At 28.3% G+C, this 26,457-nt stretch overlaps 3 protein-coding genes across 3 annotated transcripts; all 3 read right to left on the reverse strand.

Annotated features, from left to right (window-relative positions):
• Positions 1–820: 820 nt before the first annotated feature.
• On the reverse strand, positions 821–1,752 carry LOC113376960 (transcription factor BTF3 homolog 4). Its single transcript, XM_026617099.1, has one exon. The coding sequence runs from the start codon at positions 1,613–1,615 to the stop codon at positions 1,100–1,102; it is 516 nt and encodes a 171-aa protein (XP_026472884.1). The 5' UTR covers positions 1,616–1,752; the 3' UTR covers positions 821–1,099.
• Positions 1,753–3,042: 1,290 nt separating this feature from the next.
• Positions 3,043–5,586, reverse strand: LOC113375245 (cilia- and flagella-associated protein 206-like). Its single transcript, XM_026615189.1, has 6 exons — positions 5,385–5,586; positions 5,077–5,315; positions 4,619–4,796; positions 4,414–4,551; positions 3,465–3,640; positions 3,043–3,072 (listed from the first exon to the last, which is right to left on the reverse strand). Exons 1-6 carry the CDS (start codon positions 5,584–5,586, stop codon positions 3,043–3,045), a joined length of 963 nt encoding a protein of 320 aa, XP_026470974.1.
• Positions 5,587–6,451: 865 nt separating this feature from the next.
• LOC113377213 (upstream activation factor subunit spp27) lies at positions 6,452–13,016 on the reverse strand. Its single transcript, XM_026617447.1, has 4 exons — positions 12,862–13,016; positions 10,832–11,043; positions 6,979–7,251; positions 6,452–6,718 (listed from the first exon to the last, which is right to left on the reverse strand). Exons 1-4 carry the CDS (start codon positions 12,902–12,904, stop codon positions 6,467–6,469), a joined length of 780 nt encoding a protein of 259 aa, XP_026473232.1. The 5' UTR covers positions 12,905–13,016; the 3' UTR covers positions 6,452–6,466.
• Between the last annotated feature and the right edge of the window lie 13,441 nt (positions 13,017–26,457).

The following is a 26,457-nucleotide window of genomic DNA, read 5'->3' on the forward strand; positions in this document are numbered from 1 at the left end:
ATATATATATATATATATATATATATATATCTGAAAAGAACATAACTTATAAAAACCAATGAAATATCAGAGAGAAGTATAAAGTATGATACTCACCTGTAATCCTAACACCACATTTTTCCTTGCTATACTTTGTCAGCTGTCAATGTACCACCGGTTGTTAACTAGCCTCGTACAATATTCATATTTGATCAATTTAACAGAATCAAATGATTGAACACATCCACATAAATGTTTTCTTGCATAGAATATGCAACACAACAAAGTTGTAACGCATTAAAAATTCTTATTGAGAGAATCTGACTAAATTGATAAAGCAGTATGTAACATACATTAGCAAATCTTTTTCTGCTAATTTTGTAACATGTTTCTAGTTTCAGATTCTAATGTGAATCACAGTGATGTATTTTTAGTGATTTTAAGATTTTTCATGAGAGGACATAGTGTAAACCAAATATAAGCTAACAAAATATATGCACAAAACCTTAATTATTTAAAACATAATCGACTTAAACACCCATTAAAATATTTTAATCTTATCTTAATTTTAAAGTAACAAATGGCTACATAGCAAATGCAAATGCAATTTATGCGAATGAACTAGCATTGAGCAAAGCAAAGCCTGAACTTATTTTTAAAACAAAAATTGTGTACTTACACATCATACTGATAGTAATCTCACACTTTGTGAATACGTCCAAAACCTGTAAAGTTAATGAAATTTTTTCACATTAACTATTTTAAAGTCAAAAGAACCAATACCATGGAACAACGGCAATCACTGAAATAAATATGAAAAAAAAAAAACAAAATTGATGAAATATGTTGATATATATTCAATGTATCTGTACATTAATTCACAGTATATTTCATAAAAGGATGGTCACAAGTGCCACTACTTGAATAAAGCTCGTCCATCCTTTTAACAAGAAATGCATAATAATAAGCATCAACAGTGCTCATGATGAAAATCTTCAACCTTGAATACATGTATACTAAACTCGATCACTAAGTACGCAAGGAGATATGAAATATGAAATGATTTTGGTAGATGACTCACAAGAGATGCATGTGAAGAGGTTAGGTGCTACAATGATGCTTAATCTTGTTTCTTATCAGCCGGCTTTTCTACTTTATCATCTTTCTTTGGTGCTATTTCTTGCTTTGAAGCCTCGTCAAAGTTCTCGACTAGGTCTGGGACTTCATCGTCATCCGTGACGCCGAGCCCACCTCGACTCATGGCACCCCCAGCGGCCACACTACTGGCCAAACGTTTAAGCTGAGTAAGACCCTCGGGACCCAATTGACTCAGGATTCCCGGCAACATCTCAGCGATTTGCTTATTTTCACCATGCCCCGTAATGGCGAATGTGTTGGCTGCGAGAGATGCTTGTGCCTTGGGGTTATTGAAATGGATTACCGTACCGTCATCTTTGATCATATTTACTTCTTCTATACCAGGAATTGTATTAACAGAAAGCTTCTTGAGCGATGATTGTAACTTCTTATCATCGGTTGCTGCTGTTGCATGTACAACCTTCTTCTTACGCCTCGGAGTTCCCTTGCCGCCAATCCTCACTTGCGCTTGCATTTTCTTCAATTTTTCAGTATTCATTTTGCTTACTTTATCTACTATATGATAATTATACGAATACTTATAACATGCAATACAGAACAAGTTAATTTAAGATTCTTCTATAAGTGTGCAGAAACGCACGTGTTCTACGACCGGCCACTACTATGAGAAAATGGCGACTAGTACAGAATGAACTTGATCATTTATGGTTTGGTTAGAAAACACTAGTACCGACATCAGTGGCGCGAAAATTCAAATTTTATATATGCGCATGAACGATTTGAAGTTCAGTTTTGTTAACAAAAATACCAATTTATTATATTATATATATATTGATAGCAATAAATTACAGTTTATTTAAAGTATAACGATATATATATATATATATATATATATATATATATATATCTTTGCAACTCTTACAACTATTACACTTTCTTACAAGAAAGTTCTTTGCAAACCTTACACTATTATATATTGTGATAATTACTATCTTATTTATCTTATATTCTAAGGTCTTTAGTTCTGACAAATATGTAAGAACGAAATTATGTTGTCACAACATAATATAAAGATAGTCTGCACTCCAACCAAAGTATCTTGGTTCTTCTTTCTAAGTAAATACTTATTTCATAAAATATATCAAATTTTTGTTGTAATTTTTTTATTTATGATCAAAATAAGGAAATACAATATTATTTTCAAAATTTTGATTTACTTGTTTCTAAGAAGGAAATGGAATTTTACCCATGTTATTTCCGTAAGAAACTTTAGTTGGGGTGGGGACTATCTTAAAGTTTGAATCAAATTGGAGTTTAACAAAGACAAAAATAAATAAACACTATACTACACTAATTAACACAAAATGTAATGTGTATATATATATATATATATATATATATATATATATATATATTTTAATTAAATAGCTTTGAAAGAAACTGTTATGATCATTAACCCTTAATGAACTTAAAATAATAATTAATATATATTTTTTTATTTATATGCATAAATATTACATATCACATCAAATAAAATCAAGATTGATACTACAAGTAACTGAATTATTTTATTTTCTGCACTTTATGTAAAAATTTTACAGTATTATGTTATTAAAATTGCACTATTAATATTTCATATATTATTCAGTTTGTTGTTGCCATAAGTCATCGAAGCCTGAAAATTAATAAAGAGGTTTAATTTTTATTATAAAATTGTAATCGATAGTTTACATTTATAAAAGTTAAAATTTGTGTACCATTTTTAATGCTCTTCTTCTTAAATCCCATAGATTTGAAGAGTAGTTAGAAACTTTTTTATGTGTGTTAAGATGTATTGCTGTTTGAATGCTTACATCTTTAAATTCCCTTTTGCTTCTCAGAAATGTGTTCACATCAAAACTTTTTGTGATTAGTTTTAGAAAGTGATTTTTCATTTGAAATAATGTTATCAGTTCTGGCTTCGATCTAATTATATTTAGCATTCTCTTGTGATACCTGAAATATTAATGATTTCATGTATAAAGAATAAAGATACAATGTTTTAAATATTATTAATTGAAACCATAACATTATTTTTTATGAAGTAATAGATTCAAAATTGAGATGAAGTTAATTAAAAGTATTTATGATGTATTATTCCAGAGCATTCCAAAGAAATAAATACATTTCTGGGTCACATGCAAATGATTCGGCAGCTTTTGCATTGCTAAATACAAAATATTTATTTTTCCATTCACATATTCCAATGTGTGGATTTCCAGGAACCAATATTCCTTCTCCATGTACAAAGGACCAGCAACAAAATCCTAAATACTGAAATGTTTATTAGGAAGAAAATATTTATTTTACTCAACAATAAGCTCTACTATTGTTTTTCAAAAACTTACTTGCAAAGTAAAATTTTCTTGCTGGCAAACATCAGCAATATCTACAATGCGGGATATAAAACATTTTTTAACAATAACTTTTTCATTCGCCGACAATTCTAATCTATCTGCATCTGTTAATACTGGCTTATCTTGTAACAATTTTAAAATTTTATTTTTATCAATAGGTTCACATCCTTTATATATAGATTTTAGTTCATATATCATATTTTTAATATAATGTAATAAAAATAGCAAATCCTGAAAATCTGATCGGATTACGCTTAATGTGAAAAATGAAGGCTAAAATTCAGAGAATTATATATATATATATATATATATATATATATATATATATATATATATATGTTGTGTATCTACAAATTATACAGATACTTTATAGATACTAATATGAATACATATTATCCTAATTGGATAATACAGATAATATAAATACATATTATCCTAAACGCAAAATAAATATACTTACAAAAACTTGTTTTGTTGATATGCACAGTTTATATTGAACCAAATTATGCAATCTTTTTAGTTCCAGTTGATAGTTGTCTATTAAATACTTGTGATCTTCTTCAATAGATTGAGTGAGTTGTAAGAGTTTACGAATATAGATTTCATATTGTCGAAAGAGTACAAGATGGTCTCGAACTACATTAATTTTTTCTAATAAAATATAGAATATGCATATATATATATATATATATATATATATATATATATATATATTACATATATATACATATATGTTGAAAGTGTTTAAATTTGATGTTGAAATGTATGTATAATATTTTATTTATTAATTATTTTTTATTCTTTATAAAAAAAGATAGTACTGATATTTGATGCTTGTTTCCAATTATTCGCCCTCCAAGAAATTAATCATATATATATATATATATATATATATATATATATATATATATATATATATATATATATGTTAATTCTTTACCTTCAGATTTAAACTCATTGTTTTGGAAACAGTTCACTAATGCTGATGTAAACAAGTTCACATTATCCATTACTTCTAATAAAGCAGATTGTAGATCAAGTGTGCATGCTCTAATTGAATTATTGATCACTTCATTTACTACAAAAAAAAAAATTGTATTAATTTTGTAACATTAAATCATTTTTTATACGAAGTGAGTTATTACTATCTATAATGCTTTTTCCGCCTTTTCCCATATCCTTATTGAATAATTTAATTCCAGAAACTAATTGAGTGAGTTCTTGAAGTATAAGTAAACGCTCTTTCCTGCTCTGAGTGCAAAATAATTGTATATCATTAACGGGGAAAACTGACTCCAATGCCATTGTAGTTTCATGAAGTGCCTATTTAAAAACATTTTTTCAAAATTTAGTAGATATCAATATTCACACAATGCAATATAATTAGAAATATTAGTAAAGAATCTTATTAGAAACCTAACAACATAATAAAAAAAAACATGTTCAAAAGTGTTATTGAGTGGAAAATAAAATCATCATTAAAAGCAAAATTTAACTCATTATATCTAAATGACCAGGTCATTTTTCGGATCATTTGCATGAAAGCAAAATTATGTTTATATATAGAAAACCTTATAATTAAACATGAACATATTATACATACCTGAGAACTGGTTGGATCATCCAATCCACAGTTCAAGGCAATATAGTTACATATTTTAATAAACAAATTATTTTTTTCCATTTTACTTTGAGTGCCATAAGTATTCAATAAATCCCTTGTCAGTGGCATTAACTTTTCTTTAATTTTACTGCGATATGTTGCAAATACGTCTTTTTTTTTCTTGAAATTAATTTCAAAATAATATGCTAATTTCACAGCAATTGACGTACAACTTTTATCTACAATATTACATGTAATTCCAATGATATTTATAATAATATGAAGTATTTATCTCAAATCAATCAAACCTTTCATGTATTCCAAACATTTCTGAAAAATATCATCTATTCTCACATCATACAACTCTTTAGTTGATTTCACATCATAATGCAGTAAAAATAATTTGATAAGAAAATCAATGTAATTTTCATCAATTACTATCTGCATGTTCTCAAATTCACTAAACACCTGTGTTTTCACATATTCCAGTTTCAATAAATAAAATTCCATTTTGCAGGTATTGCTATCAAACAAAAACTTTAATTGAAAACTGGAGCACAAAAATTATTGATCAAACACTATAGACCACATATCAAATTACCATGTTCTTCTAAGCAATAACAGAACATACCAAAATCAATAAATCATAATTAATTGCGATAAAAAATTTCTTTACATCATTATTGAAATTCCATGTACCATATGGTATACAAAATCAAACAAATGTCTACAAGGGATTCTTCATTTTGAAAAAATCTGTAAAGCATTTATTAGCAAAATACAAATTTACTAAATAATTATTTTATTCGATTCTTATGCAATTATAATTATACAAAAACAATATATTTTTTTATTATTACTGTATTTACAACTAAAATCTTGATTAAATCATTCAAAATCATACTAGTCAATAAGGTCCTGTTGGATTAAAATTCATTCACAGGCCGATGAATAAATTTAAACAAGTATTAAAACTTGTCAGCAAAGTTAAAATACAGACTTGACATATGCAAAATCTTTTGATCCATCACTGATATACTACATATAATTTATTATTTAATTAAAGTTGTGTAATACATTCACAACACGACACTCATTACAGCAAACTAGCTTTCCATATTATAGGAAAAATGTTTGGAACAATGTAAAAAATTGACAATTCATCAAAATGCTAAATAATGCACTTTTACTACACAAAACCACAAAACTTAGATCAATTACAACATAAATCAAATGAAGGCTCTTAATATTTAGTACATGTAACAAATATATATATATATATATATATATATATATATATATATATATGTTACATATATGTTACATATATATATATGTAAGTGTATATATATAATGATATACCTATAGATGAATACACTTAATCTTCAAATTAATCAAGAAAATGATTCTTCAGGTATTTCATCATACCGAATGTACGGAAACGTTTCACACCCATTACTTTCATCAACTCATCATCACAGATGGCAAATTGTTTGTTTTCTGGATCATAAAGATTGCGCTCTTTTATGATGGCCCAAACCCGTTTGATGACCTCATGTCGGGGCATAGGGTCTTTTGAACCAATTAAGTTGGACAGCTCTGCAGATAGCTTGTAGGGCCTTGTATAGGCAGTGGCTCTTTTCTATAAAAATAAATTCTAAGTAAATATGAAATGTCAGTGATAAAATAACCTATACAAAATATAAAAAAACTTAAACATAAAATAACCTAAATGCAGTAACCAAACAAATTTATATACAAAAACACGCTGACGTACATTTTTTTTTTTAAGGTGGCCTACTTGCTTTTTTATTTTTACATCACCGCCTGTGTAATTCCTACATCATTAGTCGGTTTTTATATTTGTGAAATATATAAAAATAATGAAAATATAATACTTACTCCTCCTTTCGCTTTCTTAGTTTTCTTGCTCTTATTCCAGTCATCATCAGAGTCACTGTCTGATCCCTTCTTTCTCCTACCCTTGGCCCCCTTTTTAGCTTTTGGCTTAGTTGTCTTTTTGGGGCTATATTCCTCCTCAGACATAGCGTCAGAATTGGCCTCAGATTCACTGTTCTCTTCTTCATCTTCCTCATCGTCATCATCTTGTCGAGCTTTTTTAGTTGCCTTCTTTTTGGCTGGAGCTGCTCTCTTACTTTTCTTTTCTTTTACTTCCTTCAAATAAAAATTAAATTATTTCTTGCAAGTTAAACATGCAAATATATTTAATGAAATTAGAGGTTTATGTAGAATGAGTTGCATAACTATTATATATATATATATATATATATATATATATATATATATATTGTATGATTCTGAATTTGATGTTGACATATGTATTAACAAAGTCCAATAATCGGGCATAAAATCTGTATAGTTGTGTGTATTTCAAGAATTTACTAAAACTCTTCTTTGATCACTCAGGTTGTTAGGTTATAATTTAACCTTTGTCGCTGTGGACTGTATTAAACACTGATTTATTTTTATATTCTGTATTTGTTGCAGTTCTAATTACAATCACTGATTTATTACTAAGTATTAATAAAAGAAGATATATATTCATGTTTATAGGTTAGTTACATGTTGTTAAGTCGGCTTCGGCGATATCTTCAACATTATTATTACACAATATTTTCACAAAATACTAATTTTAAAAAATCACAAATGGATAGTGTGTTATTCGTAGACGACACACGTAGAAGATATCTTCAACCAGTCTACGAATAACACACTATCCATTTGTGGTTTTTTTAAATTAGTATTTTGTGAAAATATTGTGTAATTTCAAGTTTAATGTTTATAATACATAGTGTAGTGCATTACCATATCCTGATATCATGGATTATTAAAATTTTCCAATTTAACACTAAGATTAACTGATTTTTCCACTGAATGAAGGCTAGGATTATAGCCAAAACATATAGATTTAAAATAAATTTTTGAAAGAAATTCATGTTTTTTATTGATGTTATGCCCGATTATTAGACTTTGTTAATATATATATATATATATATATATATATATATATATATATAAGATTTAAGCAAACAATATGTTTGAGAAAAGAGAAATCCACTCATTTATTTTTGTCATTTTCATTTTGATTATATTGTCATATTTCGTACATTATTTTTTCCCACAATTTCATTCATTCTATATAAAAAAAATCTACCATCTTGTGCTTTTCTTAAACATATTGTTCGTTTAAATCTTATCAAGATCATGTTTTTTGACAGGTGTCCTGAAGATGGAATGTACCTAGTTCCAAAACGTTTACAGTAAATAAAAACTTTTGTTTTGGATTCTTTGTTCAAAGCTCTATATAATATTTACAAATCCAAGACTCTACGATATATATATATATATATATATATATATATATATATATATATTACACACGCACACATATATACATACACACACATATTTATATATATAGAATATATAAGTAAGTTCTTATAGGGTTCAAAAAAAATTCTTATAGTATATTATAACTATAATATATAATATAATATATTTTATATTAATAATATAAAAAATATTCTTTCAAAGTTCAAAAAAAAACAAAGATTTATAAATTAATCTTTATTTCCTAATATATATATATATATATATATATGGCAAACGTTTTGCTATAAAAATATTTTTAGTATAAATTTCAATTTTTTTTTTAACTGTCAAAATTTTGTTTATGATTAATGTTAAAACCCCTTAACTTACGATTTAGATTCGAAAATGTCGGGCCAAAGTTGTTCAAGCTGGCGCAGCGTTTGTGACTATTTTTCCACACAGCTTAGAGTTTATCACAAAAATATGAACAATTTTGTGTTTTATAGTTTCTTATAAATAAATATTTTGTAATAATTGCGATTACCGTCCTGGGCCATATCTGTAATGCCTAATATTTGCTTCTGCCCCGACTATCGCACGCGGGCTATGCTTGTAATATTTATATTTGGCCTAGCCATCGGACGCGGGCTCTGCTCATCATTTTAAGTTAACGGTTTAAATTTAATATGTCGCTTTTTCATTGTGATCTATAATGTTTTAAGGAGGTTTTGGTATCCGAACTAATTTGGTAAGCAAAACAAATAAATATAAATTATAAATCTATTTATCTAATAATTTTCATAAATATTGACAAATGTTATTTCTTTAATGTCAACTTTTATTTAAATTTATAAACATTGATTTTTAATTAGATTTAAAACTATAAACAGTGATTTTGAATATAGCATTTCATCTAATTTGGGTATAAATGTTAGATACATCTATATATGTATATATTTTTGAATTATATTTTTTGAACTTAAAAATATTTTTTTTTCAAAAATCATAAATCTTTTTTTCTCAAATTTTCCATAAATATTGACATTTATCATTTTAGGGTTTTGTTTTTTTTTTTTAAGTAAATATCTGTCAAAATTTATTGTAATTTATAAATATAATATATTTATGTTTTAAATTTACTTTTCAAAATTTCCTATAACCTAAGTTGGATATATATGCACATGATGAGCCAATAAAATTTAAAATCGGTTCAGTAGTTTGGGCGTTCATCGCGACCCAACATCATGACACGAGGTTTATATATATATATATAATTATATATATATATATATATATATATATATATATTTATACAGTAGAACCTTGATTAACCGTAATGTATGAAGAAATAATGTGTATTTATCAAAAATAACAAATACATACCTAGATATCAACAAAAATCAATGGTTAATATGAAAAAAAAAATTTCCTTATGCTATGTGTGTACATATATACTTCCTTAATTATATTACATACATATACTAAACTGCAACATAAATCGTTCAAAAATTCGAATTGTAGGTATGTACATACATATAACTCTGACGCGGTTGTTAGTGCAGATAATCGCAAATATATATATATATGTATATATATCTAGTACTACGCATAAGTAGTATCAATTTTTATTTGTAAATACAGATAAAAACATACGTTTCCAATTGTCTTCAAGCAATGCTGAGTGAAATTGTTTTTAATGTTTCAACAAGACAAATCTAGCACACTATATTTGCTTGAATCGAGTTTTATTACATACATGCCATTATATAATATAGTAGTAGGTCAGATATCTACCACCTTCAGATTTTGTGGTAAGCAAGGAAAATAGAGGATCTAAAAATAATAGCAAGATAATAAACCATTAAAAAAGAATAATTAATTACCTGTGAACATAATTCAAAATCCTTTTGTTTATTAGCAATACTGTTGTTAATTATATATTTACTTTTTACTTTTGGTTTTTCAAGTAGTTATTGCTAGACATTGTGCTAGAGTGTGTCAGGTCACATGCAGTAGGACTAAGGAATCTATCAACAAGCATTTATATTCTAAGCAGAAAAAATAAAGAAAAAATTTCTAAAAAAGGAGAAGCACAATTTTTCAACACACATAGCAATGCTATAGTATTTCATCATTTTTATACCCAGTTCACTATTCACGTTGTTAAGAACATGTCCAGCAATTTATATTTCATGATCTTTATTTATATTTAAAATATTATTTATAGTTAAATAATAATATCACTTTATACTACATATAAATATTAGCATTTATAGGCACACAAAATTATATTAAAAAAAAAAAAGATAATCTTGTGCATGAATGTAACTAAAAAATTCGATATATATATATATATATATATATATATATATATGTATATATATATATATATATATAATTTACTAAGCATAACACTACATACCTCTTCACTAGCTTCGTCTTCTTCACTAGCCTCCTCCTCTTCAGTACCATCTTCTTCAGAATCTTCATTTTTAACATGCTCATTAACATAGTCCATAACTAGACCATCAATTTCCTTTTTTCTAGCTGCCAAATTGCAATCAAGTTTTTCTTCAAGCATCTGCCTCACTTTCTTGGCAGAAGTAGATGAGAGATCTGCATCTTTCAAAATAGCTGTAAGAAAAAAAATTGTTGAAAATATTTTGTGTGGATATATAGAATAGAAAAATTTCAATATGAAGTAAACAATTCACAAATTGCTGGGAGGAATATCAAGAAAAGTCATACTAGTTAAATATTCTGAAACATTTGTTCACAAATTGCTAGAGGATATATCAAGAAATGTCAAATTCGTTAAATATAATACAGATAGAAAAAGATTTTTATAAATCAAAAATTTAACATTTCAAAGAGAATTTTTTTAAAAGTTTGGTAAAGGATTGTTTATCCAATTACATAGTGATTAGGTCTTGAAGAAATGACTACATATATCTGAACAAGACAAATGCATAGTTTTTGAATAGCGTGTCAAAAAAAAAAAAATCTATAATTCTGTTGATATTCTCACAAATTGTCAAACAAATGTTAAACCTTCATTTCTATCCCAAACTTCAAAAAATAGTTTCCATAACTTATTAAATATGATACATGTTTATTTGTGTGGTTTATTGTAATGTCAATACATAGGTTACTATAGTGCACATTGTCATACAATAGAGCAAGTGCCTTCAACAATTGTAGTATAAGGATATAAAACTGTGTTTATAGCTTGGTTTATTATTATTACTTTTCTTAAATTGTTACATATTATTTACTTAGTTCAATCATTATACTTGACAGCATATTCCCCTTAATGAAGACTGGGATGTTAGCCGAAAGGTATAAATTATAAATGAATGTTTAAAACATTCATAATTTTTTTTATTGATGTAGTACCCGGTTTTTAACTCCATAACTTAAGACTTAGATTTGAAAATGTTGCGTTAAATTGTACAAGCTGGCCCAGCATTTGTGACTATTATCCCACACAGTGTACAGTTTATATATATATATATATATATATATATATATATATATATATATATATATAGAACAAAAACTTGTTAACTGGCATCCATCAACTTTTAAATCTTTGCCTTTTATTTGATGTATTCCCCTTGAAGATCTTTATATAAATAATACATCAAATAAAAGGCAAAGATTTAGAAGTTGCTCTTTAATTTTTTCCAAACGTTTCGACATAGGATTTTATGTCATCATCAGTGGATAGAAATATGTTCTTACATCAGTAACTTACAACATGGTAGGTATATTGTCTTTAATGTTTGTGTATATGTCTTGCAGTTGTAGTAAAAGGTGACACGGATGTTAATATCGTGTTTACTACAACTGCAAGACATATACACAAACATTAAAGACAATATACCTACCAAAAAAAGAAAAGATGTTTACAAAATAAACTGAACTGCGATTCATCTTATATTGGGCAAACATGTCAAAATTTAGAAAAAAAAAACATGAATTACAAAGTAAACAAAGTACATATGTATATATATATATATATATATATATATATAATTAAAATTTTCTTTGTCATTTTAAAATTTAAACATAATATAGGTTTGTTTTTTATTTAGTACTAAATACTATAAAATAGGGCTAACCAAATTATCCATTGCATGAAAATGGATGCCACAAAGCTAAAAATGTAAACATTAAAATGGAATTATTTGCTTTGGAGACCATATGCACCGCATTTAATGTTCAGTTAAATAAAATTAGCAAGAGCTATACTAGCAGAGATTATTGCAAATGCATAAGATAAACAAGCGGTCAGTGAAGAAAGCGTCATGCGCCATTATTACGCCTCGTCGTTCTAGCGTCTGTTTCACAAAAACCGGTTACTTCACATTTAACTTAAAATGAAATATTTTTCTATTACTATGATAAATTAAAACTTATATTATATAAATAAGTAATCTTAAAACTCACCGTTAATTTCCTTGCGGAGCTCTGCCTTAGAAATATTTGCCATTTTATAAAAATACAAACAAGATTTGGGAAGATAACATAAAGCACAAAGGAACACGAAATGTCAAATATAGAAACGATTCTCACTCAAGCTACCAACCGCAAAACAAGATATATCAACGACCTATACCAATAGTCAAATGCAAAAGTGCTGTACAGTGATATGTTATATACAACGGCGTCATCTAGCAAGGTGCAAAGGTGCCGTGTTTAATACGATGGTTGGTGTCTTTAATACTCTTTTAATACACATTTTCATTTGCATAGACTGCAAATATTTATTTGTTCCTGTTTGTATTAATTTTGCGCTATGTAAAATTTAACATCATGCCTTAAGGCAAACTGCTGAAACTTTCCGGATCATAATAAAATCGAAGAATATTAAATGTTTACATGAAAATTAAATGAACAGAACATAATGAAGGGGAGTTAGAATGGAGGATCTTGTCTCATTCTTTTAAAAATTATTTTTAATTTTGAACTTTTTCCCAAAAGCAATTGTTTTGTCAACACAAGCAGATATTTTTTTGAAACATTCAAATCGGATGCTTAGTTTTCTCAAAAACTGTCATTTTTTGCACATTTAGCTCCGTATCTCCGAAATGGCTGAACCTGACTTTTCGAAAAACTAATCATCACTTCTCCCCATCATTACAAATTGAACGTTTTTGGATCATTTCCATCGGATTCTCTGTTCTCTCAAAACTCGATTTAAATTTCCAGCACGCTCTACTGGATTTGAATAATTCAAGAAACATTCATTTTGTATTGATAAGGAGACGTGCTGATTAGTTTTCGGCAAAGGCAGGTCTAACCGTTCCGAAGATACTGGGCAAAAAGAGCCAAAAATGTTAATTCAGTTTTTGATAGAACGAAGCGTCCGATTTGAAAAATTCAAAAAACATTTTATTTGTATTGACTAAAGGAAGAACTGTTTTGGAAAGGCAGGTTCAGCGGTTATAAACTCTCAATAAAAAAAAAGTTAAAAAAAAAAGAGTGCGCGTAAGGATCACACGCGATTGAAGTAAAACTTTTAATATTGTATGAGTAGGCAATTAAGATAAAAATAAAAAAAAAATCATATTTGAATTTTAAAAATAATATATTAATAATCACATAACATCAATAACACAGTTTAAAACAACAACGATAGATTAATTGCTATCATATTTCATATATGATATAATAGGTTTGTAATAACTGAAATGAGAGACATAAATTTTGCTTTGTAAACTATGTACATTTCTGGAGAAAACTGCATCAATAGTCGAGCCATATCTTGTGGTTGAATCAAATGGAGAATTATTCATCGTTAAATTAAATTTATTATTTAAAAAATCAATTAATGGTTGAGATTCTTCTGAACGAAAATTGACATTGAAATCTCCAGCAAGAATTAATGGTATCTCGTTGTGATTAGTGTTTAAAAGTTTTGCACCCTCATTAGAAAAATGAAGTAACTGCTAATGTTCAATTCAATAATATTTGATATGTTTTTATTGGGAGAAATTTAAAGGACGACTATAATCAATGTTTGATTCTGTGTGTTCACACAGCGGACAACTGCAATATCACCTACTTGTGTAATTTCATTAGGAATATCCAGTAATATCGTTGGCGCAAGAAACTGCATAGGAGTCGCATTATGAAGAGTATCTGAACATGAATGATAGACATTAGACAGCTACACCACCTGCTCTTGAGTTTGATCGTTTGTATTGAGTAACGCAGTAATAGTTCTGAATATTAATTCGTTCTTCATTATTAATCCAAGTTTCCAAAAATAACAAAAACGTACAACGTTGTAGCACTTTATCTTGCAGATCAGGCAAATGAGCTCGTAAACTTTGGCAGTTAAAGGAAAGCAATGAAATGCCGTTCAAACTTATTATCTCACTCAATTTTTCTTCTTGTGTTATTAATCTACAAGTTGAAAGTCTTTGGAATTCAGTTTTTAAGTCCATTAATCCTGCTGGCCGTTTTCTTCCATAATAAATTTTTTTGTCGTTGTTTTAGAAATGATGAACAATCCATTAATGCTGGTAACTCGTGATAATGCAACATATAGAAGCTGCTGATTATGTGTTTTATTGTATTCATATACAATTTTATCAAAAGTACCACATTGTGATTTGTGTATTGTGAGTGCACAAGCAGACACTAAAGGAAAATGATTTCTTTTGACAAATATGATTTTATTTCTATTCATTGGAATAGATGAAGATTTCCTGAGAATCGGCACAGCTGTCCTACTGATATTAAGAGTTTGAATATGATGTGCAGCTTTCTTCTTATTTTGTTACCTATCTTACCAGGAAATTCAAACCATAAACTTAGCTAAGCCATCACTTACATCAATATTAGTTGTTATTATGTAAAATTTATTCAGAACTAAAATTATTTCATACGGCAAACCCCCGGTATCAATAACCGATTTTTGTGAAACTGCTGACGAATGTATGATTGTTGATCTGTCGCATGGCAACCTACATAAATATCCGTGGCAGTAGATATTATTTTGTCTTCAACGAGATTCAGTATAAATTTATTATATTCCATGATACATTTATTCTCTAAGAAAAGTCTTATTCCATGAGGACATAACATAAAAAACGTGATTCATTAATGCAAGTTCATATAGGGTTTAGCGCTCGACTTACGCATGACATGACGGGAGTGGATACTCGAGACATCAGCGCTTACAGCGTCGTAGTGTTCAACTTCACGTTGGCGTTTTCGTTGCATTTGTACGGATTTACACCCGTGTCGCGCCTACAGAAATTTTTACACCCATATCGCGCCTAAAGAAGTTTTACTTCAAAAATGTTCATTAGACATATACACATCTTATCATATATTTTGTAGAGATTTTAATAATGTGTACACATTTTGTGTCATTTTTTTTGGGTTCCGTGCTAAGATTTTTAATTTTGAAGTTTATTTATTCAAACAAATGTCCTCGACATTTTCCACAGTATGTAATAACCGATTTGTATGATTGAAAAAACATTCGGTATGTACTCGATCGCGAAGCGTTTTTGCGAAAGGCACGTTTCAAAGGTATGAAGCCGTTTTCAAAGGTATGAAGAATGAAGAGTGAATGGAGGGTGTAAAAATGGTTATGCAGTTTTTGAAAGAACGGATTATCCGATTAGATTAATTAAAGAACCTTTTGTTTGTATAGACGGTGTGCAAAAAATGCTTTTACATAAAAATTACGTAATTTTGAAAATTTAACAAAAAAAATCAAAATTTTCAAAAAAAAATTGAAGTCTCACATAATTCAAATTTTCAAAATTTTTCATCCTTTACAAGAAGAATCTAAATTTCAAAGAATATCAAAATTAAAAAGAAAACGTTTTTACAAAAATTTGAGAACATTTCGAAGATTAAAAAAAAAAATATTTACAAAAATTTCCAAATTCTCAAAAAATTAAAAAAAAATTTTTTTCAAAAAAATCCAAAATATTTGAATTTATTTAAAACAGTTATTGATTATTTTCTCTCCTCGAATATTTAATTATGGTATGGAAAGTTCCAGCAATTTGCCTTACTATGATAATTTTTATGTCAATAGAAAATAGGTATATTAGTGTAATTGTATTTTATCGAAATTGATAAATTAATACACAGTGATCATTAAGTGAAAATGTGAGCGATGCGATATTAGAATGATGTTAGGTACTTGGGTGATTGTAATATGCCGAAACAGCGACAGAGAACGCTAGTAAGATTGAGTCCACAGTCGTTACAAAATTGGCAATGTGGCCTTTCATCTACTGATATCGAGGTGGCTTTTTTAAGATGAGCTGAATGAAAGCTGATTACACATCTTTTGCCCTCTGCTTTGAAATAGTATCGAATAAAATTGCCATACTATACCTTTTTACCCGCGCACCTTTAAGCCCTGCTCTGTCATATTTGATAGCTCATATTTTGAAAATTTAATTTTTTCGAAAATGAAATGCGATTTTTAATATTGCTTATGACCTAAGTTGGATATAAATGCACACAGCGAACAAATTAAATTTAAAATCGGTTCAGTAGTTTAGGCGTCCATCGCAAACCAACTTCGTGATACAAACTTTATATATATATATATATATATATATATACAGGGCCGGTCCTGGGGTCCTAAGCGCCCGCATGCAACTTTTTTTCTAGCGCCCCCCCTCCTATTAATATTAACTGTTTTAACAGTTTATCCTTAAAATTATATAAATATTTACATATTTTTAAAAATAAATTTTTAATTATTCTGGATTTAGTACACAAAAAATTAGATATAATCTAAAAGCGTATAAAATATATTGATTTTAAATTTATTTAGAAAATCGAGGCGATTAGCGGGTTGATTATAATCAAATATTTTTAAAATTTCAATTATTTTTAACGTATGTGAAATATTAATATTTGCATTTTAGAACATTTTATTTATTTATTATGCGATTTATTCTATTGAGCAAATGATGCCAGTAGTGCCAAAAAAACTTTTCTTTTTTAATCATAACACTCGTATTTTATGTTGCTTGTTTTAAATTTTAATTTAATTTAATTTTTTATCATTTACAATATCCAAAATTACGTCGTAAACTTCTCCTTATTGATATCGTAAGGGCCGAATTGTATTTATCTTTGCTTTCCCGTCATATTCAGAGTATCAGTTTGTTGTTTTAAAGTTAAATTTTTAATGTATTTTAAAAGTATTGTCCAAATATCAGTAAAAAATGCAAAGAAATTACACATTTCTTGAACTATATCGAAAAAAAAACTTATTATATTTGATATGTATTATTTCTGCATAGTTAATAATTATTAAATTTAGAGTAAGGACACCGCTAGGTATAAAAAAAGACTTAATATTTTCGTTCCAAAGTAAATTTTGCTTCCATTTTTCATATTTGTTCCTTTTTCATAACCCTAACCACGCGTGTCTTCAACATTCAAAATTTATCAGAAGCGAAAATTTGCAACAAAAGCAAAAGTTACAATTCAATTTCTCGGAATAAGCATGCCATTTTTTAAGCACTGACTCTCCATTTATTATTTTCCCGATTATAATTTGTTTATATTTTTTAAAAAGTTCCGTTTCAACTAAATCAGCTCGTAATTTTTCGTCAATAATGCCCAATAATTAATTTAACCTTTCGCAGGTTTGAGCTTATTTGATTGAACACTAGATAATTTCTTTTTCGATTCCACGGTAACTTCAAACAAAGAAAAAAAAGAAATATTGAATAAGTAAATTAAGTAACGAACAAAGCTGTTATTTACTAATTTGCAGAGTTATTAATCGGTTAATTGTTTCTACTGATATCACATTGCAAAATAAATGTGAATAAATGCTTTTTGTGTCTCCGTATTCCTAATTAAGTTAGATTGTTTATTATAATTTATTAATTATTCTATATTTTATATAAATAATTCTGGATTTTATATAAAAAATATGAATATTATATTATAAATTTAATTTCCGAAACTCGTTTTGGCGCCCCCTAAGGCGTGCGCCCGCATTTTTTGCATGCATCGCATGCAAGGCAGGACCGGCCCTGTATATATATATATATATATATATATATATATATATATATAAGTCGTACGCTAAGAATTTCATTGAGAAAGTTTTTAGCGTCGTACGCTCTTACGCTCTTACGTGATTTGTCACCAAATTTTTACGAGAAAAATACTAGTAAATATTCAATATGTATATTGTATAGGCATATAATCTTTGAAATGCAAAGTAATTTTTGCCCTTTGCAAAAAAGGCGTTTGTAGATAGAAGTGGGCCACTGTTTGTGGACAGACACGGGCCACTTGCCCAATGCCGTTCTTTGCACAGTAAAATATTTTTATTAATTCGTCGAACGTCTTATTTACTTATTTTTATCTCTTCAGTCATAATGTCTCCTAAGAAAACAGAAAACTCCAAAAAAGTGGTGAATTATGAACAGTTGATTATTGCTTTGAAGGTATTGAAAATAAATAAAATATCGGAGAGTGTTGTTTCATCGTTACCAGATTGTCTTTTCAACGCCTCAATACATCCCCTAAAAACAGAATGGTGGCGGTAGAAGGAGCAAAGGTTCAAAAATTGCAAGTACCAGCGAAAGTTTCCAAGAAGGTCAATACTTCATAATCAGCTGTGAAAAAGGCAAAAAATAAAATTCTACGATTTCTTCAAGTGAAGATGACTTTGGCATGATTTGCAATAGATTAACATTTTCGAAAAACACTTTAAATGCACTTTTTTGCCATTCAAAAAAAGAGATACTTCCAAACATAATTGCAAGCATCTACTATGATAAAAAGTTGCATTTTGGAGTTCCCTTACAACTACAAAAAAAATTGAGAAAATATTTTCATTTTTAATCATTTTACAACCAAAAATAAAAACGTACCCACTTCTGTCCACTTCACTATATAAATATATATATATATATATATATATATATATATATATATATTTACATACATATATATGGCCGGTCCTGGGGTACTCAGCGCCCGCATGCCAATTTTTTTTCTAGCGCCTCCCCCTATTATTTTAACTTTTTGAACAGTTTATCATTAAAATTATGTAAACATTTACGTTAATTTTTGTAAATAATTATTAATAAATCTGGGTTTGCAAGAATATTTTTAAATTTTCTTTTAATTCTAACGCATGTGTAATATTAATTTTTGGGTTGTGAAACAGTTTACTTATTTATTTTGAAGATTTTATGCGATTTATTCTATTGAACAAATCATAGAAAGCAAAATATCTAGCCTCTCATTATCAAACAACACTGGTACTAACATTTTAGTTAAATTATTTCAATTTAATTTTTCATTATTAAAATATCTAAAATTGCATCGTAAACTTCTAATTGATATCGCAAGAGCCGAATTGTATGCATTCATCTTTACTTTTCCATCGTGTATCAGATTGTTGTTTTAAAGTTTAAAAAATATTGTCCAAGATTAGTAAAAGATGCAAAGAAATTATATTTTTTTTAATGGTATTGAAAAAACTATTATAAATTTTATATCCGAATCTCGTTTTGGCGCCCCCTAAGGCGTGCGCCCGCATTTTTTGCATGCATTGCATTCAAGGCAGGACCGGCCCTGTATATATATATATATATATATATATATATATATATATATATATATATATATATGTATATATAGCAAATCGCAATTTATATACTAATCGCGATCAAAACGAATGAAACAATTAATCTCAATAATGTAAAACTATTTTAAATATTGAATGATACTTAAATATATTTAATGTATGATAATTTATATATAGATGAAAATCGTATTAAGCTTGAAGTGCAACAGAAGTGCATTGGCTCAAATGTAGCACACAAACATTGGAAGCTGGCCAATGTTCTATTTTTAAATGTAAAGGTCTATGTTATGTGGCAAGCGGCCAGAACTGTAGCTATTACACGTAGGTGTACGTGGCCTATACATAGGCTTCGGCTTGCGAACCGTATCGGTGTACCCATGTGCTCATGTGCTATTGCGCCGGTGTGCGACATTCATTCATTCCCTACGACTGAATGGAGATTTCGAAAGCGACAGTCAACGAAAGCCACCAATAACAATTTATCATTTCAAACTGTAAATTCATATCATTTGTATTTTGAATAATTAAACTAGTTGTAAGTTGCATTTTACCTAAAGGCAAGTTGCATGAACTTGTCGATACGTATACATAACTTAATCAATAAGAAGACCAATATTGGCAGACTGTACAAAAAAATGTTTATAATATGTAGTAAAAACTAACCAGCACGTCTCGCGGTTAGTACAAACCGAATGTGTTTTGAATCATTCAAATTGGTTGCTCCATACTGTCGAAAATGAAAACACTATAAGTGTACTTTACAAATTAGAAATCTTGGTACCGAACCATTTTTCGGTTATTGTGGGTATTTTTTATTCATTTGAACTTTAGAACCGCAACCGTCATAAATATTTCTAAAACCACTGTCAAAAATTATGACGTGATTGTCGCAAATTAAGACTTATTGTTGAACTATGAAGTTAAAACGAGTTAAAAAGTTAAAAGATCCTCCATCAAAAAATAACACTAAAGTGTGTTGTGTTTACTGAACATAATCAGATCGTTTTTCGTTTAACATGTAGTATTTGCTGTGTTGTAATTGGTTTGGTTTTCACAATATACTTGCTCAAAAGACGTTCGCGCCTCGCCCTACACTACTTAAAAATTATATTTAACTATTCTAAACTAAATAACACTGTTCAAAACAAAAATACAATATGAAATATTCATGTACTGATATTGAGGTGGCTTTTTCAAGGTGATAGCTGATTACACATCTTTTGCCCCCTACTTTGAAATAGTATCGAATAAAATTGTCATTGCAAAAATTGTCATTGCAAAAATTGCCACACTAAAGTGTGTTGGCCAGTTTAACCAAAAATTTTCCCATTTAATCAAGATTGTAAAATGTTAAAATACTTGATAGATTCATAATAAAGGAAAAAAGTCGAATAAAAAAATAAAATCTAAAACCCATTTACATAAAAAGTGAATTCTTTTAGTTTAAAAAAACTAAATAAAAGTATAAATGTATAACAAAATTTATATCTTGTTGCTGTATATATAAAGCGATTTTCGTAAGGCAGCTTCTGCTGTTCAGATGAAAGTCGTCTGTCGGCAGTAATATATAGTTGAAGGACTTATGTACATCAAATAATTGGATTTTCATAAAGATCTTAATTATATGAATAATTTGCGTTTTCAATTTTTTGGATTCTGAAAACTGTCAATGCCTCTGACTCACTATTTCATTCTGTATTTGTTCCAGAAATTTTATATTCTTATACTTACCGACCGATTCTGCCGCATAACAGAAAAATTTGATGGCAAGGTCATGTTATGAAGAACTTTCCATATTAATATTTAACAAAAACCATGCGGTTGGTGTGCAGTCAGGCAGATTTCTCAAGTTATCTGATGGAAAACATAACCTAAGAGCCGCACAAATGTCAAAAAAACGAAACAGTGTGTTACTGATACAGCTCCATAACATACGAGTGATGTTGCAGTTTATGTGTAAAACGCCCGAATAAACAGCAAATACATGACATTTTGACAGTATTCAGTATGATTCATTAGCATAATGTATGGAAGTCGGAGCGTAACATGACCTTACCGTAACATTTTTCTATTGTGCGGAAGAATCGGCCCCTTAATTTAAGGTTCGGTATCACTAGTAGTCCAGTCATTTAAGCTTAAATTAGGTAAGAATCTCGGAATTCGAGATACCCAGCTGTAAGTTGTCTCAAAACCTACTTATGGTACGTACACCTTACCATATGTAGGTTTTAGACAACTTTTAAATGTGAATATATAAGTATTTACAGACTTACAGCTGGGTATCTCGAATTTCGAGGTGAACTTACTATAATGACTGGACTATAGCAAAACATGATATTACGAAAACAAAACATTACAATAATTTCAAATATTCAAAAGAATTCTAAAATTTTCAATATTTTAAAAATTCCCAGAAAATTTTAATTTTACAAAGTATTGTGAAATAATATATATTCAAAATATAAATTTTAAGGATTTGAAAAAAAGTTCAATACCTATTAAAAATAATCATACTTTTTTAAAATTTTGAAAAATATTCTTTTAAATTTTTCAAAATTTTCACAATATTTTTCAATTTATATCAGTGATATTAATTTAAACCTAATAAAAATTTGAATAATATTGGAGGTTGTGAAAAAATTATTAACATTTTTATATTTTTCCTAACTTTTAAAAATGACAAAACATTATGTTTTAGTAGTACAAATAATTTAAAAGTAAAATTAAAATAAAAAAAGTTAATGTCACATGTTATAATTGTTACGCGCAAGGCGCTTAATGATAATTTTACTTTTATTGGGTCTCTATATTTCATTGTTCTTATTTATTTTTAAATCTTACATTTTATATGTTTTTTTTTACATTTAGATTTATTATTATAAAATTATAATTTTTGTTTGTTATGTGTATTTTGATATAGGGTTGAGCGGGGCTTAAAGGTCCGCGTGTAAATAGTTCCACCATCAATATCTCAAAAACAAGTTAAGTTAGGATTTTTTTACAGCAATATTTGAAAGCAGAGGGTAAAAAATATGTAACCAGAAATCATATCGCCTGAAATCAAACAACGTTGCAATCGGGAGATAAACGGCAATGTTTGATAATCTATAACAATAGTATTTTCTTTTGTTATTAGTCTTTTTGGTTGTAAGCACTGTTGTTACTTTTACGAAACGAATATAGTTTTCAAATATATGTACGTGATTTAATTTTTTTTATAAAACGTATTAATTTCAAGTTTGATTCAGCAGATGTTTTTATATAGCCTATAAAAAGCTTCCATAAGAGTGGCGCTAAAAGAACTAACTGACTATTACTCTGGCAAATTTAGTTTGAAAAAGCAATTTTACAAGAAATAAATTAAATTTATAGTTATTCCAGCTCTGCTGATAAATATTTCTGACGAAGTACCAGATTAAGGTTATATACTATGTAATGTAATCAGTGTAAAAATGCGCTAATATTTTTTTATTTCGTATTTGTTAAATAGTTTAGCTATTATTTCGTAAAATTCCTTCAAAACTAAAAACAAGACTTTGACATCTGTTTGCTCAATCGCTGCCACTTTTTACTCAGCCCTTGAGGTAGAAGACAAATTTTAGAAAAAATAGCTAAAATACATATTTTTATAATTAGGAATTAATTGGTAATTTTACTGTTAGATAATATTTTATAGTTAGATAATTGTTTGTTTGATATGAATTATGTGTTTGATATGAGTTATGTGTTGTGATGTTGTTCATTTGGTTTCAGGCAGTATAATTACTAAAATTCAAATAGGACGTTTGTGCCCCGCCCCTCCCTATCATTTACAAATCAGAAGGTTTCTTAGGAAAATTTGCCTTAAAGCACAATGCTAGTAGGTATAAAACCTACATGTTTAATTTAAATAAGCATGATAATGTTATGAAAAATTTATTAATTGCATGTAACAGAAATCGTTTGCATAAAAATTTGAGACTTTAGCAAGCATCGTGGCGAAATTTTGTGGCCGTATCTGAAACAAGTGCAGGCCACCTCACACTCGCTTCGGGCGCTTATCTCTCACTTCGGGCTAGCAGGCCCTCGTCACGGCGTCATATCGCCGCGATAAAATATCATAGTCCGCGGGAAGGAGCCGAACTACGGCCCCCGGATATCGGGTGCGCTTCCATTCCGGGCGCGGCCATATTGAAACGCATTTCGCGTCGTTTTTATATATTTTTGCACACTTTATTATTCTCGCAAAGTCTACAATTTACGAGATATTGATTCTCGCCGGACGGAGACAGCGATACCGCTAAATCTTAAGGCGCGCGCGAACTCCGGCCGACCGACCGAGCGAGATGCAAGATTTAATGCAACTTTTTTCGCTATCAAAAATAACATAGGAAACGCAAATAGAAGCAAAAAAAGGCGAAAAAACCGAACGTACACACAAAAAATGGGGCGTTGGTTACCAAGAACGGGATAGACATATGTGTCTGTATGTGTTTAATCAGTGTTTCGTTTCATTTTATGTTTCTCAGTGACGAGGCGGGATGAAATATTAGTTCCTTATCCTACAGAATTCATAATTTCAGGAGATGAATTTCATCGAAGATACATTGTACCTTCGCACAAGCGAGCGATATATATCTGCACTGCCTGCACTCGAAAACAAATCGCGAAGGGTGATCAATATGTTCAAGAGCGAGGTGGGATTTTAAACAAAACATCCGCTAAAACTCGATGCGGATATATTATTTTCTTGGTTTCTTTAATGCAAATGTTTTAGTCAAAGTAGCATTCTGGAACAACTAGATATCTAGTAATAGTAAAATAGATCATCTTACAATTATATTGCTTCTTACCTTATATATTAGCGTAAAATAATATTTAACTGTTCCTTCATTAAATATTAATATTATTAAATTTATTAATTAAATTCATATGCAATATTTAAATTTACTGATAGCTGATTCACATTGTCCTTTAATCCGAAGAAATGATTAAGTTCGAATGTACAATACTAACTTGAATTCTCTTGAGTTCTTTTAATTGCATCTTTTACTGTTCTTTTAAAATTTCGAATTGATAATGTCAAATTAATTTATTAGTTTTTTAATAAATGCTAAATATTTGCAAAAGCAATAATTTAGCACAATAATTTCATACGCGTGTATATAAGCGTGTGTGTGTGTGAGTGAATGAATTAAGCCAAATATCTCAATAAATATTGTATTCTGATTGCTTTTCAGAATATGAATTGAAATTAAATTAAAATTAGATTTTTTTTAAATCTAAATTGAACAAAATTCAAAATCTGTATTATATAATAAATATAATAGAGTATTATATATTAAAGCTAAACCTTTAAATTGAAGACTGATGATGATCAAAAGGCAATTGAACAATCTGCGCCGCAAAGAATTGCTTTATATGAAGTCAACTCGCGGTCAGTCAACTCTTATTCTCTTCACAATGTTGACATTCACAATTTTCTTTAATTACATGTGCATTCGTCTGCGAACTCTTATTGAGAAACCTAACTAGGGAGTTCACTATCTATAATCGAACGACGAAAAATAAGAAAAAATTATAGTTGCAATGAAATATTAGATTTTGTTGAAAAATTTTTGTAATTGTGGTCCATGAATTGAACTATTAAATTTAAATGAAACTTCTTTGTGCCATCAATAAATTACATGTTATTTCAAACTATTATAATAATTATTATAGTTTTTTTCTAACATTTTTTTAATCACAATCTGTCACACTTAGGACATTCAGTAATTGTTTTGACTTTATTATATGGATTTCTGAATGGATGGCAACCCAGTAATTGCCCAATCCAATTATGACTAATTAACTATACTCGAAGTATTTGCTGACATTTTTATTATATATATATATATATATATATATATATGCAACTATACCCACGAGAGGCGATTTACATTTAAGGCTTTATTTGAGATCTCTAACCTCAAATTTGACATCAAAGTTGCCTGAAGGCAAGTTCTATGAACTTCCCGAAATGTGTAATAATTGACTTAATCAACCGAATTTGAGATTTTGATAGTTAGATAAAATTTTCAACTATTTATTTGGAAAATAAAGTTATCGCTATCAATTGACTCTAAATATTGCTATTTCCAATTGATATCTCTCAGACATATTTATAATATCTGTAATTATATTTTATAGTGCACAGACATTAGTGCTTGCATGTCCTAAAATTAGTAGCTCATTTTTATAAATTTTTATGAATTGATAATGTTTGACCCATCACATCACAAAAGCAACTTTTGACACAAATTTTTACTATAATATTTCTTGAAAATTTTGACAAATTTTTAAAATTAATCTACTTGCCGTAGAAACGTAAAATTTTAGTATGTTGTTCAGAACCATGATATCTGTTGACATAAAAAGTTCCATCAAAATTTTTTTTTTCAATAGTTAATTACAAAGAA

The sequence above is a fragment of the Ctenocephalides felis genome, unplaced genomic scaffold, assembly GCF_003426905.1.
Source record: "Ctenocephalides felis isolate EL2017-DRISC unplaced genomic scaffold, ASM342690v1 CF-g0.4_SCAFFOLD_01886, whole genome shotgun sequence".
NCBI lineage: Eukaryota > Metazoa > Arthropoda > Insecta > Siphonaptera > Pulicidae > Ctenocephalides > Ctenocephalides felis.

Bases quoted from the DNA above. Each gene is read 5' to 3' on its own strand.
- LOC113376960 (XM_026617099.1), bottom strand. From the start codon at position 1,615: ATGAATACTGAAAAATTGAAGAAAATGCAAGCGCAAGTGAGGATTGGC.
- LOC113377213 (XM_026617447.1), bottom strand. From the start codon at position 12,904: ATGGCAAATATTTCTAAGGCAGAGCTCCGCAAGGAAATTAACG. The intron at 11,044-12,861 runs GTGAGTTTTAAG...TTTTTCTTACAG, and splicing joins GCTCCGCAAGGAAATTAACG to CTATTTTGAAAGATGCAGAT. The intron at 6,719-6,978 runs GTAAGTATTATA...TTATTTTTATAG, and splicing joins CTAAGAAAGCGAAAGGAGGA to AAAAGAGCCACTGCCTATAC.
- LOC113375245 (XM_026615189.1), bottom strand. From the start codon at position 5,586: ATGGAATTTTATTTATTGAAACTGGAATATGTGAAAACACAGGTGTTT. The intron at 4,797-5,076 runs GTATGTATAATA...GTTTTTAAATAG, and splicing joins ATGATCCAACCAGTTCTCAG to GCACTTCATGAAACTACAAT. The intron at 3,641-4,413 runs GTAAAGAATTAA...CTATATATAAAG, and splicing joins CAATGAGTTTAAATCTGAAG to GATGTGAACCTATTGATAAA.